This window comes from Sebastes fasciatus, chromosome 8 (assembly GCF_043250625.1).
Source record: "Sebastes fasciatus isolate fSebFas1 chromosome 8, fSebFas1.pri, whole genome shotgun sequence".
Classification (NCBI taxonomy): Eukaryota; Metazoa; Chordata; class Actinopteri; order Perciformes; family Sebastidae; genus Sebastes; species Sebastes fasciatus.
The window spans coordinates 17858201-17874918 of NC_133802.1; the positions used below are offsets into that span (position 1 = coordinate 17858201).

At 40.1% G+C, this 16718-nt stretch overlaps 1 protein-coding gene across 2 annotated transcripts; it reads right to left on the minus strand.

Moving 5' to 3' along the window:
- Positions 1 to 373: 373 nt before the first annotated feature.
- Positions 374 to 16564, minus strand: pabpc1l (poly(A) binding protein, cytoplasmic 1-like). 2 transcript variants are annotated; one of them, XM_074644020.1, is made up of 17 exons: positions 16406 to 16564; positions 13283 to 13485; positions 11315 to 11508; positions 10521 to 10636; positions 10284 to 10370; positions 9765 to 9904; positions 9513 to 9607; positions 7913 to 8050; positions 5779 to 5874; positions 4461 to 4721; positions 3408 to 3495; positions 3207 to 3326; positions 2971 to 3107; positions 2683 to 2791; positions 2446 to 2576; positions 1091 to 1166; positions 374 to 548 (listed from the first exon to the last, which is right to left on the minus strand). In XM_074644020.1, exons 2-16 carry the CDS (start codon positions 13473 to 13475, stop codon positions 1104 to 1106), a joined length of 1968 nt encoding a protein of 655 aa, XP_074500121.1. In that variant the 5' UTR covers positions 13476 to 13485; positions 16406 to 16564; the 3' UTR covers positions 374 to 548; positions 1091 to 1103. The 2 variants fall into 2 exon arrangements, with proteins under 2 accessions (XP_074500121.1, XP_074500122.1); XM_074644021.1 differs by lacking the exon at positions 10284 to 10370.
- Between the last annotated feature and the right edge of the window lie 154 nt (positions 16565 to 16718).

The window sequence follows — 16718 nt, forward strand, 5'->3', positions numbered from 1 at the left end:
TTAAAAAAAAAAGTAATAGTATAGTAAGTCAAAAAAAGTCATAGTATAGTATGTCGAGAAAGGTCATAGTACAGTATGTCAAAAAAATGTGACATGAATAAAAGTTATAGATTATTGTGTTTGGTATGTATGGGGTTCGGCACACCAAGATGAGCCACTTATTTGGACAAGCGACACAAAGGTCGATTTATGATTTACCTCAAGTGTTTTTACACTGTTTTTGTTGTTACAAGGATGAAGACCAACAGGTTTGTTTTGCAAATTTACATTACATTCTATGGAACCATCTGATCAACTGCGTGGTAACGGGGACAAGTACAAGATGATGTACTGCTGCATTTCCCTTTTGTGTTACACAAATGACACAAGACAGTTTTAATGCAGGTACTGTGAACTTTATCTTCTAACAAAAGGTATTGCAACAACAAAATAATTTTAACTTTACAAATTGCTTTTTTATCAATTAACATTTTCCTTTTTTTTTTCTCTTTTTTCAAAATTTTACTCTTTTTTTAATTTTTTCCCCTCCTCCAGAAAGTCGTTGACATCTAGAAAAAATAACATGGTTAAAGTCTTTTGTGGCAACATTTAATGTCTGCAACTCGGCACACTTTCTATGAAACACAGCTGTGCCGGATTCTTTCTGAGCTATCGAATTGTGATCGTTACAAGGGATAGAATTTACCACAACCAAAGTCCTAAACTTCTGATGTTATTGTCAAATTGAAAAGTAACAAACTCTTTCATTTAACCAAATAAGCAAATACTGTAACTTGATGCAGATATTTGCAAAACGTTTTGGCAGTGGGGAGGGCGAAGCACAGGTGATGTTTCCACAACAGGACATTACTTGATTTATTCACTGCAGTTATGTTCTGAGCGACTTGACATTTTAGGATCAAATCTTAACCAACGTCTGTTTTAATTAAGTCAAAATGAGCAATACTGCTAATGATAAAACATACTTCGAACTTAAATTTGTAGTAACTGTAAACCTTGAATACTGCATGTGTTATAAACAGTCAGTTGCTGTAAGGATCCATTCACTGTTGAAATGTCTGTTAACAGATAAAGAGCAGTTGTTGCTGACCTGAAAGGGCTCTTCACTTCTTAGGAGAGCACTCCCTCGCCTGGTGAGCCTGCAGGACAGCAATCGCCTCGTCCACCTGACCGAAGCAAAGGAAAAAGACAATGGAATAATTCAGCAACACCAGTCACACCATCGATACCACTCATGTCTGTGTGGTAAATATGAAACTACAGCTAGGAGTGGGTTATCTTAAGTTGGGCTCAGACTACAGGAGTTTTAAAATCCTAACCGATTTTGAAATCGAGTTGCATCACACACACTTAAGAAGAATCTTCACAGATGTTCTTCTCTCTAATCTCAAGCATGCACACAAGTAGTTGAAAGTAATGGCGCATCACACAGTACAGGATATTATTAAGATTATCGTGCCAAAAGGAGCAACGCACCACCTCGTGATTTCACGTGATCTCATGGGGAAGCAGTAAATGGAGACAGACGTGGTGAACAACTTGCTGTAGTAATGATTTACAGTGAGAAAAAATAAAAGCAGAAGGCTAAATGAGTCCAGATGAGAAATGGTTGGGGAGACGCGGTCAACACGGGTCGTCTATTTTTCAGCGAAAACTGTCAGTTTTTCATTGGCTATTGTGACCCCGCTTGGAAAGTAGTGACGTAATCATCTCGATTTTAATTCCTAAATACCAAACATGTTTGAAATTATCAGGGCAGCCCGGATGAGTCTGCGAACAGTTCGGGAGGTTTAAGTCTGAATCTGTAAACCACTCACATTACCAGGTAATCTTGGCCGAACATTGGTACCAATCAAGGTCCCAAACAGGATTTCCACTCTGATTGTCGGGAGGGGTGAATCAGAGATAAATCGTCCCGAAACTCCTGTAGTCTAAACCCGGCTATCTTAGCATGAAGGCTGGAAAGTGATAGCCTTGCTCGTACCAAAGGTAACAAAGTCTGCCTACCAACACCTCTAAGTATCACTAATTAACACTTTATACCTCGCAAAAATAAACAAAGGGTAGAAAAAGACACCTTAGTTCTGGTCCGGTTCCTGTTCACACTGACTTTTTACAAAGGAACTAAGAGAGAAAAAAGATCACTTCCTGAACAGACACTAACAAAGCTCTCCTAATTCGATAAACACATACAGTTCTGTTATTTTGCTATTTAAAAAACTTTTATTATGAAGCAACGAAAATCAGGAAATGTCAGGTTTTCATCAGTGGTAACTGCTGAAAGCTAACATGAAACCGTAGAATAAAGCAGATATCTGAAAGTACAAACAGGGACGCACGAGAGAAACTAACGGGCAATGGTAGGATAAACACTGGTCTCTGATCTGACCCGTCCTAACGAGCACAAGTGCATACTCTGTGCCGACTTGAACAACAGAATTATACCTTGGAGTGCAGGGACTCGGGCGTCTCCAGCATGTGCAGCAGCTCCGAGTTGTCGATCTCCAGCAGCATGCCAGTGATTTTTCCGGCCAAGTTTGGGTGAAGGGAATGGATCACTGGGTACAATCGCTCCCCTATGTATCACAGCAAGGAGAGAGGATTAACAACCAAATACACAAGTTTCTTCAATCTAAATAAAAGAAGAAGAAAACAAAAAGCCAGAATTGAACGATAGCACACCGAGAAGCTGTTTCTGATCCATGGGTGGAGCTGCAGCCAACATCGAAGTGGTGAGCGGCTCGTGGCCTTGAATGTGCACTGGTTGCTCCATCACAGGTGCAGGAATAATCTGAAGACATCGAGTACAACAGAAAAACTGGATGTAAACATAACTTTGCTTACAAGAAGGTACACAGGGTTCAGGGCACCAGAAACTTCTGAAACACCCAACAGCGATGATCACGGTAGTTTCTGGTCCTGGGTGTGCAATGGGATTAGAGAGCAACAGTACAGTACAGACTACAGTACCTGTATTCTTGTCATGGGTGCAGGTATAGTAATGACCTGCTGGACGTTTCTCACTGCAGATGAGTACTTGTACTGGCCGCTTCTGGTCATACCAGGCACGTCAGTACGCCCTCCTACAGTCTGGGTGCCAATGTTATCTAAATAAAGACATTTCACATGTCAGAATTTACCATCCACGTAACTGGTACATTTTAGAAGGATGGAGCTTATTGTGTAGTCATACTTCTGATACTTACTTGTCTTTTGTGTGGAGCTTATGATGCGCGGCGCCTGGGTGGAGGCCTGTCTGACTGTAGCGATGGGGGTCGGTCCACGTCGGGGCACAGCGGTACCAACAAACTGGGTTGAGTAGGGGCCTAAAAACGGGGGAGACGACATTTATACACATTGCGTATATCCACATATTCATGTGAACACAAAACAAATGACCCACTCACTCTGCAGTCTCGGTGGTTGTCCTGTCCAACGAGGAACTGGTCTCATGTTGCTGACAGCATTGTGGTTGTAGAAAGAGCGACTGGGAGGCTGCAAGATAAATATTAGTTAATGGGGTTATATCGCAGGTCAGCCTCTGAATCACGTTTAAATGAGGACTTTGTAATTATTGGCCAATGATAACAAGTGAACTGAATAGATAATTAGACTTGTTACACAGCACAACACATTCAAGCAGGATCCTAATAAACTGTGAAATACGTCTATAGCCCCATTCAGACTTGATTTATTTCTCCAGGGGAGGTGGGGTGATTTTAACATTACCTGCCCTGGTCAGCGATTTTAATTCCATCAGTAATGCACGTGCAAGTATTTTTCACCCCAACTCCATAATTACAGCCGCCATTACCTACTTTTTTTGGCAAGCTCGCTTGTTCGCTGGCAATGTAAATTCCGTCCAGTGCAACACATTTTAAATTTTTCTTTTTTACACAGGAAGAGTTGCTTAAAAAAAATGTAAGCCATCAGGAGAGCGAGACCCGGTAAAAGCTCTTGTAATGTCAGCTACAGGTAGATACTGATATTTACTATTGGATAGACCTTCTGAATGTTGACGTCTATCACAGATCACATCCTGTAATTTTCTGAGGATTAAAATGCCATCAAGAACGATGAGTTAAATGACCAAGGAGCACAGTGAATATTTTATTCCCCACCCCTTTCTGTATTGTTAATCCGATCCAAATTGGGTTTATGGCTAGGTGGGGGGAAATACATAAAAATAAATAAATACAAATCAGGGAGGTCATCCATCAAATCATCTAGTTGGTTTTTGAGTTACATTTGCTGCAATTTCCGATGTAAGAGAAGTGAAAGCATCACTACTAGAGATTTATTTTGCTGTACTAATCAAAAAAATTGGGATGCAATTGACAATTCTTTTTCTTTATGTAGCAATGTACTCAATTATTGAAAAGCAATCAAAAACCTCTAGTGATTTGCAACATGATGAATATCAAATTCCCTCTCTGTTGTCACTGTTCAAACATCAATACCTGTGGTACAGTCATGTAGTATCCGGCCTGCTGGTAAGAGTCAATGATCGGACTCGTCATGGTCCTCAAAGTAGCGAGTCTCTGCATGTATTTATTGGTCAGGATCGCTTTACGCTCCTCCCTCCGCTGAGCCAGAGCCACATACAGAGGCTTGGTTGCAACAATTCTCCCGTTCATTTCAGTCACTGCTTTGGTTGCTTCCTCAGGTGAAGAGAAACAGACGAAGCCGAAGCCCTTGCTTTGGGAGCCGTCTGTCATGACCTGCAGCAAACAGAGAAATGTTTAAGCTACTTGACATCAGAGATGTAGACTTGAGACGCAAAAATGAGGACTTCTGCTGTGAGACTCGACTTACTTGAGACTTTAATGCCTGAAGACGCAACTCTTGACTTCAAACTTGATGGGAAAAAAAGCTGAGGAGACTTCACTATGTGATGCAAAAATATTGAAAACTGACTAGTTGTGCCTTTTGGAGCTCTGACAAACTGTCAGGAATAATTAAGAACAGAACCAGGATGGCGCAACATCTCCATAACCTAATGCACATTTTAACAGTTGCTGCTGCTGGCACCAGAAAATTAATAAAATAAATAATTTAAACCTTGCAAAAGTGAACATAATCCTGGTGCACAAGTCACAGAAGTACTAGTCCCTGCTTTAAGAGCTCCTGTTTGTTTTTGTCAAATACTTGATATGTTTTTATTTGTCTATTGTATTCATTTTTAGAAAAACATTTTTTTTATGCCATTCACCATGTTATAACAAGACGTCAGATACTGAGCATACAAATGGATGTGGAAGTGGACTGTGTTGTGGGACTGGTTTGAGAAGTAGAGAAGAGAATTTTATCCTCCACTGTGAAAATGTTTTACTGCTCAACTACATTGTAACTCAAATTAATTCAAGTTCAAGTCGACCAGAGCGGTTCTTTCCTTCTGTGTATACTGTTTTCACATAGCAGCTCTAAGACAGGGCACTTCCTGAATACCTATGGCATTTTACACTGTATGAAATAGCCGAGCAGCTGGAGGACTTTTCCTTACTCATAGCTCTTCGACTCTTTCTTGGTAAGAGTGCATCTCCAGACGGAACAACAATACGGTTTAATTTGAGCCTGCATGCATGTTTTGTCAGCCTAACATTGTTGGAACAGAGCAGCTACATTGGTAGAGAAAGCATTAAGTTAGTGGACTGCCAGATTGTATTACAGTTTTAAGTTTTATTCCTACCTCTAATAAATCAACAAAATATCACAATGATTGTGACGCCTGTGTCCTCGCACATTTCAGTAAAGAAGGCACGAGTCTTGTCTCATTACCTTGGCACTGGTGATGGTGCCGTAAGGGGCAAACTCCTTCCGGAGTCTCTCGTCATCTATGCCATCGTCTAAGTTCTTCACATACAGATTCACCCCCTGGAATCAGAAAGAGTAAGAAATGCTAAGTTTCATGCTTCCCAACCATTTTGTCCGTCCTTTGTTACAAATATATACAGATATACATTTCACATTTCCGAGTTGTCCTGCATGTTGAAAGTCCTGGAATCGCTAGTCAATCAGCTGAAACCAGTACAGTACACATCAATCTGATTTGGGAAACATATAGTACAAACCTTCTGAGTTTTAAATATTAAAAAAGTTGACATTTTGGAAATACACTTCTTCACTTTCTTACCAAGATTATTAGATTAGAAGATCAATATCACTCTCATGCCTGACAGCCAGGAGATGTTTGGCTTAGCTCAGCATAAATACTGGAAACAGTGGGAAACAGCTCGCCTGGCTCTGTCGGAAGGTGACAAAATCAGCCTACCAGCACCAGTTTGTTTAATCCGTAAAGAACAAGTGTTTCACAGAGGGTTCTGTGTCGGACCATTTTCTGTCCGGGTGCAGTAACTCTCAGTATATCTCCACTGGGTGTCTGGTAACTTCACAGTGATGACGAGACACCAGGATATTTGGACAGATCCATGCTGGCTGTTTGTTCCCGTTTCCAGTCATTATGCTACGCTAAGATAACCGGCTGCAGCTAAGTTTGCGACAGTTGCAGCACTTTTTCAATAAAAGGTTTGAATAGATTTGTGCAGGCAGAGGACCAACTACCGGGATACTATTGACCCAGAGCAGCTTCTGGCAGTGACTGAGGTCAATTGTTTGTTTTTTTAAATTAATTTATTAATTATATAAATTTTAGTTTCCTTTTAGCAAAATGCTCAGTGAATTTGCCTCTGGTTAACTTTTTTACGCAGTGTATACTGTATGTCTAGGGCTTTTATTGTGAAAGGTAAGGATGGAAAGAGTGGATCTGGCATGTGCTGCCTTTGTCAAGGTTGAAAGGAGTAATTAACCTCTGTGTTGTTGTACACTATAGTGTACATATTGAATATGTCCGTTCCCCATAAAGTTATTGGTTGATGCCTTAATTTGCAGTGCGAAAACTCAGAAAAAACAACCTTGTTCTGGATAAAAAAATTTCACTTTTTCGCCACGTATTAATCGCGGTCTGTGTGAAAGTACTCATGACAAAAACAACAGTTCGAAAAATTATATTGATGAGCAAATTAAGAGGTAGTTTTCAGACAAATATCAGCTGTGAGCTAGAGACAGCTGACTATGACCAATTACCAAGTTGCCAAAATGAAATGGACAACAAAGACAACACAGGGACAAAAGTTATGAATAGAAAAAACCCTAATCACTAAAACTGTAGGCTATTCAATAACTATTAAAAAAGTTTTTGGGGGTTTTAGTTACTCTTAAATGCCATTTATAGACATGCCTCCTTTCTCAGGCCTTTACATTGTGTCTACCAGCTCCTGGGTTCATTATTGGGAATATTGACAATACTTTATAGAATAATTCAATTCAATTTATTTTTGTATAGCGTCAAATCATAACAGAAGTTATCTCAAGACGCTAAGGGTCAGCAAGTATTTTCTCACAAAGACTGACACAAAATAACCCCAGTTATTTATGTGGAAAATTGACAGCTCATGTTATCTTTGTTGTTATCAAATTTAAAATTATCTGCAAAGATGTCTATCCCCGTTAGTAACTGCTTTAAATGAACCTGCAGTGTGTTTACGTTTTTACATTATTTTTCAGAGTCCCTGTAAGCAAAGCATTGCTGTGAAAGAGCACGGGTGCTCAGCTGAACTACCTTGTATAAATTAACGTCTATAAAAAAATATCCATTGTGAACACTACTGGACCTGCCTTTTTATTATATCTTTACAATTGATCTATAAACATCCATTATCGGTAACCGCTTATCCTATTCAGGGTTGCGGGGGGGGGGCTGGAGCCGATCCCAGCCGACATTGGGCGAAGGCGGGGTACACCCTAGACAGGTCGCCAGCCTATTTTTATAAACATTAACTCTAAATAGGTAAGAGCAAAACCATTAACAATGTCTTCAAATGACAATGCGCATATGCATACAATGCAGCAGCACCTGATAGCGCTGGATGCGGTCCTGTTTGATCTGATCAAACTTGCGCTTGAGCTCTCCCTGGCGCTCCAGGCGCTTCTGAGCCCGACCAACGTAGAGGATCTTCCCATTGAGCTCCTTTCCATTCATTTCCATAACTGCCTAGGAAAACAAGAGGAGCATCAATATGTTTAACAGATTCTAATATTGTGTTCACACCAAACGCGAAGCAAGTTTTTGCCTCGTGTTACTCACGCAAGTTTGGCCGGTGGATCATTTGTGTTCATTTGTGTCACTCGCGCTAGACGTGCCAGAGAGGAGGAGGGTCTTACCTCCATGTAGATACCGACAGCGTTTCATCAACCATGGCCAAAATAACCACTATTGCTGCTTTGTACGTGTTGTGGAAGTCCCACATATATAAGAAAACCAAGGGCTGTTGTGTCTGGTTACATCATCCAACATCATCCCCAGTGCTCTGCGAATTTCTCGAGCCGTATTCACATCTGAATTCATGCTTTGTCTCTGTATGCAAGACGACAAGCAAACAACTTTTAAAATGCTTGTATTCTGAATGGAGGTTGGATCGATCAGTGCTAGGCTATGCTAACATTGTAGCTGCTCCGTCAACACTCAAAATAATAATCTAGGCATAAATACGGCAGTGACGTTATTGTATCTGGGCTGCAGGTTTGTGTATCTCTGTCCCACTGTTGACAAAACTCACTTAATGCAACTTTAAATCTTGAAACCAACACTCAAGATTCTCTTAATTGTGTGTGAATACAGTTATCGGCGTATTGTTCTTTGCCAATGTTGTGAAATAAAACCAACTTGGCTGTAAAATATGGTCTTGAGTACGGTTCATGTGTACTCGGGTACGGTTTGCATCAGGTGTGAAAGCCAACTGTACCTAATCACAGAAGTGGACTGCTATGTAACGCGAGTAACGTAAGCAGACAGCGAGTAGTTGTGAATGGGCAGGCTTTTTTCAACACCCCTGGTCTCCTCCGAAATCTGTATATGCTCGCAGCATGCACCGATTTCATCCTCTGGCCTGTACGGCCATGGCTGATAAAGCAGGAAGGCAGGCGAGAGGTTCCTTAAAATATAACCAATAGCAGGCATTTGGGGTTGGGCAATGTTTGTTATTTTACTTAGCTAATTTAATGGTCTAAGAAGAACGAGAGCCGCTCAGCGGGCAGAGAAAGAGACAGCGGGGGAAACAAAGTGTAGAGCGGCATATTTTCTCGATGAATTAAGGGTTTATTTCGACCAAACCAGAGTTGATGATTGTTGGAAAGACTAAACAAGACGGTTTTGGTGAGTTTTATTTTGTTTGTCGAGTTTGAATGAAGTGTGTTTTACAATGCTCTGCCGCTAGAACCGCTGATCTCAACATAAACAAATACACGTAGGTGATGATGCAAGTGTACTCGGGTATGGAACAACATTACTAATGTGAAAGCTGAGCGACGGGAGCTTGGAGAAGGGGGGCAATCGTACTCGGGCATGGTACAAATCAATCGTACCTAATATGAAAACGCCCTTAATGTCAGTATAATGAGCTGCTACTGTTGGCAGGTATCAAATCTGGTGAAAATAGAAACTTGGCACACACTACCTTCTGAGCATCCTCGTGGTTGGCGTAGTTCACAAAGCCAAATCCTCGTGAACGGCCCCTCTCATCCTTCATCACCCGAATACTGAGAGTCCTCCCTGAGAGTTTGAGCACAAAACAGTCTGTAACTATCTGATATGCAAAGTGATAGTTATACAAATTTATTACCAACTGTGGCAAACAATTCATCACAGAAAGGCTTCTAACTGAGTAGGAGAGCAACACACAATGAATTTAAAAAATGTGCTCTCTTACCAAATGCAGAGAAGATTTCCTTGAGTTTCTCATCAGTGTAGTCTTCACCAAAGTTTTTGATGTAGACGTTGGTGAACTTCATAGCTTTGGTGCCAAATTCCACCTCTCTTTCCTTGCGGGACTTAAAGTGGCCAACAAAACTGCGGACAGAATCAAACCCATCACCGAAGGGACAAATATCAAAGCAAGAATAAGTTTGTCTTTGGCTTCAGCACACAACATCAAAAACGCCACAAGACCGTTGATGAGGACAAACGTCAAGAACACATCAACAAACAACTTGAAGACATAACGGTGACAAAACATGTATTTAACACAAATAATTATTTCAGTAAATATTGTTCACAGCAGATCATATTTAAGAACAAATATGAATCTTCCTCCTTCCATCGTGAACGAAAAACCTACACTGTATAGACACAATAGCTTTCTGATGATCTTGCTTTGCCTGTTTAGCCCTAAAATCACAATACACACAAAGACAACAAACCTACACACAATTCCTACTTATTCACTGACCTAAGCAGGGACAACTGACATGTTCCCCACAGCAAGTGGGCCTTTGGATTGACAATGCCAGATTCCAACTGTTTACCTGTCTTTCGACTGAGCAAAAAAACATGGAAAAGTCATCCAGCATTAATTCACAGTTTATATAGTTAACATGCATATATATATTCTGCACTACTCTTTGCCTCAACTTCCTTTATAGAATGCATTTTTGCCAACTTTTTAGATTGTATTTAGGTTACTCACACTTTCCTATCATTCAGCAGCATCCCATTCATGGTTGCAATGGCCCGGTTTGCGGCCTCGTGAGTCTCAAAGTGAACAAATCCATAGCCTTTGGACCCTCTCTCATCACAAACAACCTACAAAGACAAAGGACTTAAAAATCATGCAGATTACAGAGCTTTTGCTGCAAAAAAGCACCTTTCATTTGAGTTTTAAATGTGTAAAATCTCCTGATTTTAAATTGTCTGATCATTTTAGTGTGTAATAAGGCAAAATATATTGGACATTTTATTACAGAACAAATGACAGATGGAGATATTTATAGGCAACGCCGCATGATGCACAAGCAAACATTCTCTAGCTTAAGTTTAGCTTCTAAACAGATGGAGTGAAGATGTCTCTGTTCAGAGCATATTGCACACCACTCTATACTGCACACTTGTGGTCAGACTTCAGAAAAGCAGCTTACAGAGACTTCAAGTAGCTTATAATGGTGCTATGAGAATATTGCTTGGTGTAGTGTAAGTGAAATGTTTGTGGCTGCAGGAGTCATTACTCCAATACTGGAAATCCTCTTGGGCTTATTAAACATAGGGTGTAGTACTACATCCTACCAATCCCAGCTAGGGAGACATTGATATAGTTGTCTCTTTGTAGGACACCAATTTATAGTCTTTTTAAACCGTGAGTTTTTGTTGTGCCTTTGTATGGAATTTATCATATGTAATGTCTTGTCTTTTATCAGCTGAACAAATAAGAGCAGAGAGCTACGTCAACCATACAGTCAGTAATCAGAGGAGGACCAGGCCACTTACCTTGCAGGACAAGATATTGCCAAAGGCTGAGAAGGTATCGTACAGCGCCTTGTTGTCAATAGACTCGTCCATGTTCTTGATAAAGATGTTTCCCACACCAGACTTCCTGAGTCCTGGGTCACGCTGAGACCACATTATTCGGATAGGCCGACCCTTGATAACATCGTAGTTCATTGTATCCAGGGCGCACTCCGCTAAAAAATAATATTAATAAAACATTATCAAGTCCTCCTTTTAGTCATAAATAATAATTTGTCATAAAGCACCACCACTCATCAGGCAACTTCCACGTCCAAGACCCCTAACCTGACACAAATTAGACTACAGGCCCCCATTTAACAAGACTTTGACCCAGGGTCCCTCATCTGATAGGATTTTTGCTTTTAGATGTATATTACGGTAAGGCCGTGTCCAAAATCATTCACTACTCCTTACTCAATATCCAGAGAGTTCTATGTAGAGGACCATATAGAGCAGCTATTCTCAACCACTGGGCCTTAGAGCACCATCTAGTGGGCCACGGAGGTACTTCCAAATGGTTAGATAGACCTCTTCAAAATCCGAGGCCGCTATTCTGTGTTTCAAAGGTTGTAGCAGGCTCAGTTTCTCCGTTTTAAAGCTAGAGTGGAGATACTGGTATCATATGAATCTAAAAAACCTAAGGAATCCATTGTTCCCAACCGAGTCATGCCAACTTGTCGGAAAGAGCACTAAATAACGCTCCAAATTTGTGCTACATTTTGGCAAGAAAAAACTGGCATGGCCATTTTCAAAGAGGTCCCCTGACCTCTGACCTCAAGATATCTGAATGAAAATGGTTTCTATGGGTACCCACAAGTCTCCCTTTTACTGACATAGCTAACGTTCTTGGATGCAGTGACAAAAAATGGAACAGTTTCTTAAACGAAAAAGTGATGTTGGAGACAACCCTGCACCAGTAAAAGCTCCACAGCGTGTGGTGAGGAAATATGACCCTGATTACTTTGGATTCATGATGGCAAGCGCTGATGGGTGAGAGTAAGCTGAATATTTATGTGGATCTTTACAGCTGATAGTGGCATAACACATATTTATAGCCCAGTTTGTCATTTACTTGGGAAGGTGGTCCTCGGAAATTTTGTATTAATCAGAAATGGGCCTCAAGTTACAAAAGGTTGAGAACCCCTGATATAGAGGACTATATAGTGAGCTCATCTGCAAAATGAGAATATGAAAAAACACCTTCGGACACTACTCAGGTCATTTTCTCTGAGCTGTTAATTACGTCATTGCTGTCGCACAATTAAAATGTGCCATGTGAAAGGTAAGAATTAACCGTTGTGAATGTGGGGCAATAAGCGTATTTTCCCAAATTAAAAAATACAACGTACTTTGTAGCCGTTTGTGTCATGATGCGCTGCTCTGCTCACATTAAATGCAGAATTTTCGCATTAATTTGTCTCAATCGCACTGCTCTCTTTCCTCTTGTCCGTCTGCCATTTTTCTTTCAGCGCAATGCATGATGGTATATAGTGACCATCGCTGTCCCCTTCTTTTCACAGTGCATTGTGGGATACTTTGAGTCCACTACATAGGGTATAATAATTCTCACTATACATTCGGACAACACTACAAAATGGCAATCTCCCTATATAGTCCACTATATAGTGGGTAGTGAGTGATTTTGGACAAAGTGTGTGAAACCCAAGAGCAAAACAGTCATACATTATGTCATTGTGTTACTTATGGATGGAATTATAGTGAAAATAAATTCCCCTTTTTGCTGGGGACCCCGCTCAAGGACTCCTGGGGGCCCCCTGACCCCACTTTGAAAACCACTCTTCTAGTTGCTGTAGATCCATAGTGGGTGGCACCATGTTGCAAAGTGGCTAATCCAGTGTATTACTTTGAGAAACATTTAAGTGTGTTAAATAAAAATTGCATTTGTTGCATTTTTTACTTTTGAATTGGCCAAAATGGGTACGTTACCATCAGCTGGTTGCTGGAAGTTAATGTAGGCATATCCCAGAGATCTGCGGGTGATGATATCACGGCACACACGGATCGACATGATGGGTCCAGCAGGAGAAAATTTCTGGTAGAGCATGGCCTCCGTCACATCAGGATGTAGGTCGCCTACATACAGAGAAGCGAGGGGATACGCTGGTCCACTGCTGTTCATCTTGGGACAACTAGTTCAAGAAAGAAGAATGTTGTGAGTATTACATAGCGTCATTTTTACATATTACATAAAGCAATATTTTGAAAATCATAAAGATTATATCCTCCGAGTAGCCAGTTTATCACAGTAAGCTACATCCCATGCAAACCTATACAAACAGCTTTGCAACAATGTTCTACATGTAGGTTATCATATTCCACTCTCTAAGCTCATTTCTGAGGCCACAGTAATATTAGAAAGACCTTTTTAATATGCCCACTTTATGATCTTAACCTGTGCCGGCTCACGGGGGCTGGACCCTATCCATACATACACCTATTGGGTGAGAGGTGGGGTGCTACCTGAACAGGTCAGTTATACTCAAAGTTTAAGGTCTTAGGTTGTGTCCATTAATATGTTATCTTTTTATTTTACCAGGAAGTCTTTTGAGATACATTATTTCTTTTACAAGAGACACCTGGACAAAAGTGCAGCGCAAGATTGGCATCACATAGTTACATAAGAACACACATCATTAATTTACAACAAACTCCCCTAAAATATAATGCAACGCAATTTAATAGCACAAGCTACAGCTTCCAAAATGACCACAAAGCTGAATCAATATTAATACAGTTTCAACAAAAGCTTAAGATTACAACCGTCATGAAGGTTAAGGGTGTAAGAAAATATCGGATATTGGGATATTATGTTTTGTGATACTGTATTGATTCTCAAAATCACTGTATTGATTTTTAACTAATAGTTTACATGCAAAGATTAACTCAGTCAATACTTTATTTAGTTTGCAAAGATATGTGACCTCTCAATGTAGTGCTATGATGTTGGATGTTACAGGGACTGTTATAAATGCAAATCCCACTGTTCCTATTGCACAAAATCGTAAAAAAAAATTCAGAGAGAGGTGATGATAGTGACATCATCAATGTGTGCAAAAACATAAAATGTCACAGAATGATGCATGTTTTTGGGATACAGTGTAAATATAGTACACACCGCATTTTTAGCTTTATAAAATGTTTAACTATGTTGTATGTATGGAGCTGTAATGTATGCAAAAACATACAGACAACATACAGATTTACAGTATCTATTCATCAACAGGAACCCTTTTTTCCTCTGTCTATCTACAGTACCCATTTATCATATATTAGACTGCATTGTGCCATCTAATATGACAATATAGGCTACATTTACAAAAGGATTAGACACTTATGAAGACTGAAATGTATATTTCACTCACTCCACCATCCCAGCAAAGATTTGCTTCGTATAGTAGACCTATACTAGAGTTGTTCAGCTGGACATGTGGCAACTTTTGACAACACATTTAACATTAAAAATGAAACCTGATGATAATTTAAATGAGTTAGTCAACTGCACTGAAATATCATCTTAGTCCCTGTTTGGAAGAAGTTTTGTGTGAATTCAAAATAAAAATATGATTGTGCTTTTTATGATTTTTTTTTTTTAAAATCACCATGCACAGTAGAGATGACAAATCAATGAGGGTAAGATATAGAACAACATTTAGAAACACCTCTCTGTATAATGCACACTTCTCTGTATAATGCACACCTCCCTGTATAATGCACACCTCACCTTTCTGTATAATGCACACCTCCCTGTATAATACACACCTCTCTGTATAATGCACACCTCACCTTTCTGTATAATGCACACCTCTGTATAATACACACCTCTCTGTATAATGTCCACCTCTCTGTATAATGCACACCTCCCTGTATAATGCACACCTCCCTGTATAATACACAGCTCTCTGTATAATGCACACCTCACCTCTCTGTATCATGCACACCTCTGTATAATACACCTCTCTGTATAATGCTCACCTCTCTGTATAATGCACACCTCCCTGTATAATACACAGCTCTCTGTATAATGCACACCTCACCTCTCTGTATAATGCACACCTCACCTCTCTGTATAATGCACACCTCCCTGTAAAACACACACCTCTCTGTATAATGCACACCTCACCTCTCTGTATAATGCACACCTCCCTGTATAATACACAGCTCTCTGTATAATGCTCACCTCTCTGTATAATGCACACCTCCCTGTATAATGCACACCTCCCTGTATAATACACAGCTCTCTGTATAATGCACACCTCACCTCTCTGTATAATGCACACCTCCCTGTAAAACACACATCTCTCTGTATAATGCACACCTCCCTGTATAATACACAGCTCTCTGTATAATGCACACCTCAACTCTCTGTATAATGCACACCTCCCTGTAAAACACACACCTCTCTGTATAATGCACACCTCCCTGTAAAATACACACCTCTCTGTATAATGCTCACCTCTCTGTATAATGCACACCTCCCTGTATAATGCACACCTCCCTGTATAATACACAGCTCTCTGTATAATGCACACCTCACCTCTCTGTATAATGCACACCTCCCTGTAAAATACACACCTCTCTGTAAAATGCACACCTCTCTGTATAACGCACACCTCTCTGTATAACGCACACCTCTCTGTATAATGCAATACAGTTCAACACAGCACCAGTAACTAAACACATCCCCTTCAAAACAATCATGTTGACTAATCAACACCTCTAAAACTGTTTCAAAACATTATAACCTTCATGCAGGATAGGATTTAACTAATGTAGGATGTATTAGACTATATTAATTTAAGCTAGCTAGGTGTACCCTAACAAATAAATATAAATTATGTATGTTAATTAAAAGGGTGGACTAGCTAGGACAACAGGAAAGTTCAAAAAATATCAATTGGCTTGTTACCAACTAGCTAAAGTTAAGCATGCTAAATGTAACTTTACACCCTTTTCTTCGAGCACTTTTACATCAAAACTAGCTGGTACCTGCAGCAGGTGCAGTAACTAAATCTCCATTAAACAAACCGTTTAAGATTAAAGGTTACTTACGGTTTTTAAATAGCTAAATAGTGATGTATGAGTCTCTGTGCAGCAGCTTGTTAGTTCAACTCTCTCCACATGGGCGGGCGCTTATTTTCGTTTAATTATGACCGTGGAACACCTGCAGCCTCCTCCGCGTACCGTCGTGAGAGGGCAGAGTTCAACTGACTCCGCGATGAAAACTAGTTCTCGCATATCTAAAAAATAAAATCCCTAAAAATCATATTTATTTCGCCCTCTAGTGGACCTGATATCATAGCCCACCCACAATTTGTCACCACTGATTTTAAGCTATTTTTTTATTAAAATGATGAACAAAAAT

What these genes read in the sequence shown, in the direction of transcription:
- pabpc1l (XM_074644020.1), bottom strand. Translation starts at nt 13,475, where the DNA reads ATGAACAGCAGTGGACCAGCGTATCCCCTCGCTTCTCTGTATGTAGGC. An exon ending in CTTCCAGCAACCAGCTGATG is followed by an intron (nt 11,509 to 13,282) that starts GTAACGTACCCA and finishes ATTATTTTTTAG; the next exon opens with CGGAGTGCGCCCTGGATACA. An exon ending in ACAACCACCGAGACTGCAGA is followed by an intron (nt 3,327 to 3,407) that starts GTGAGTGGGTCA and finishes CCCCGTTTTTAG; the next exon opens with GCCCCTACTCAACCCAGTTT.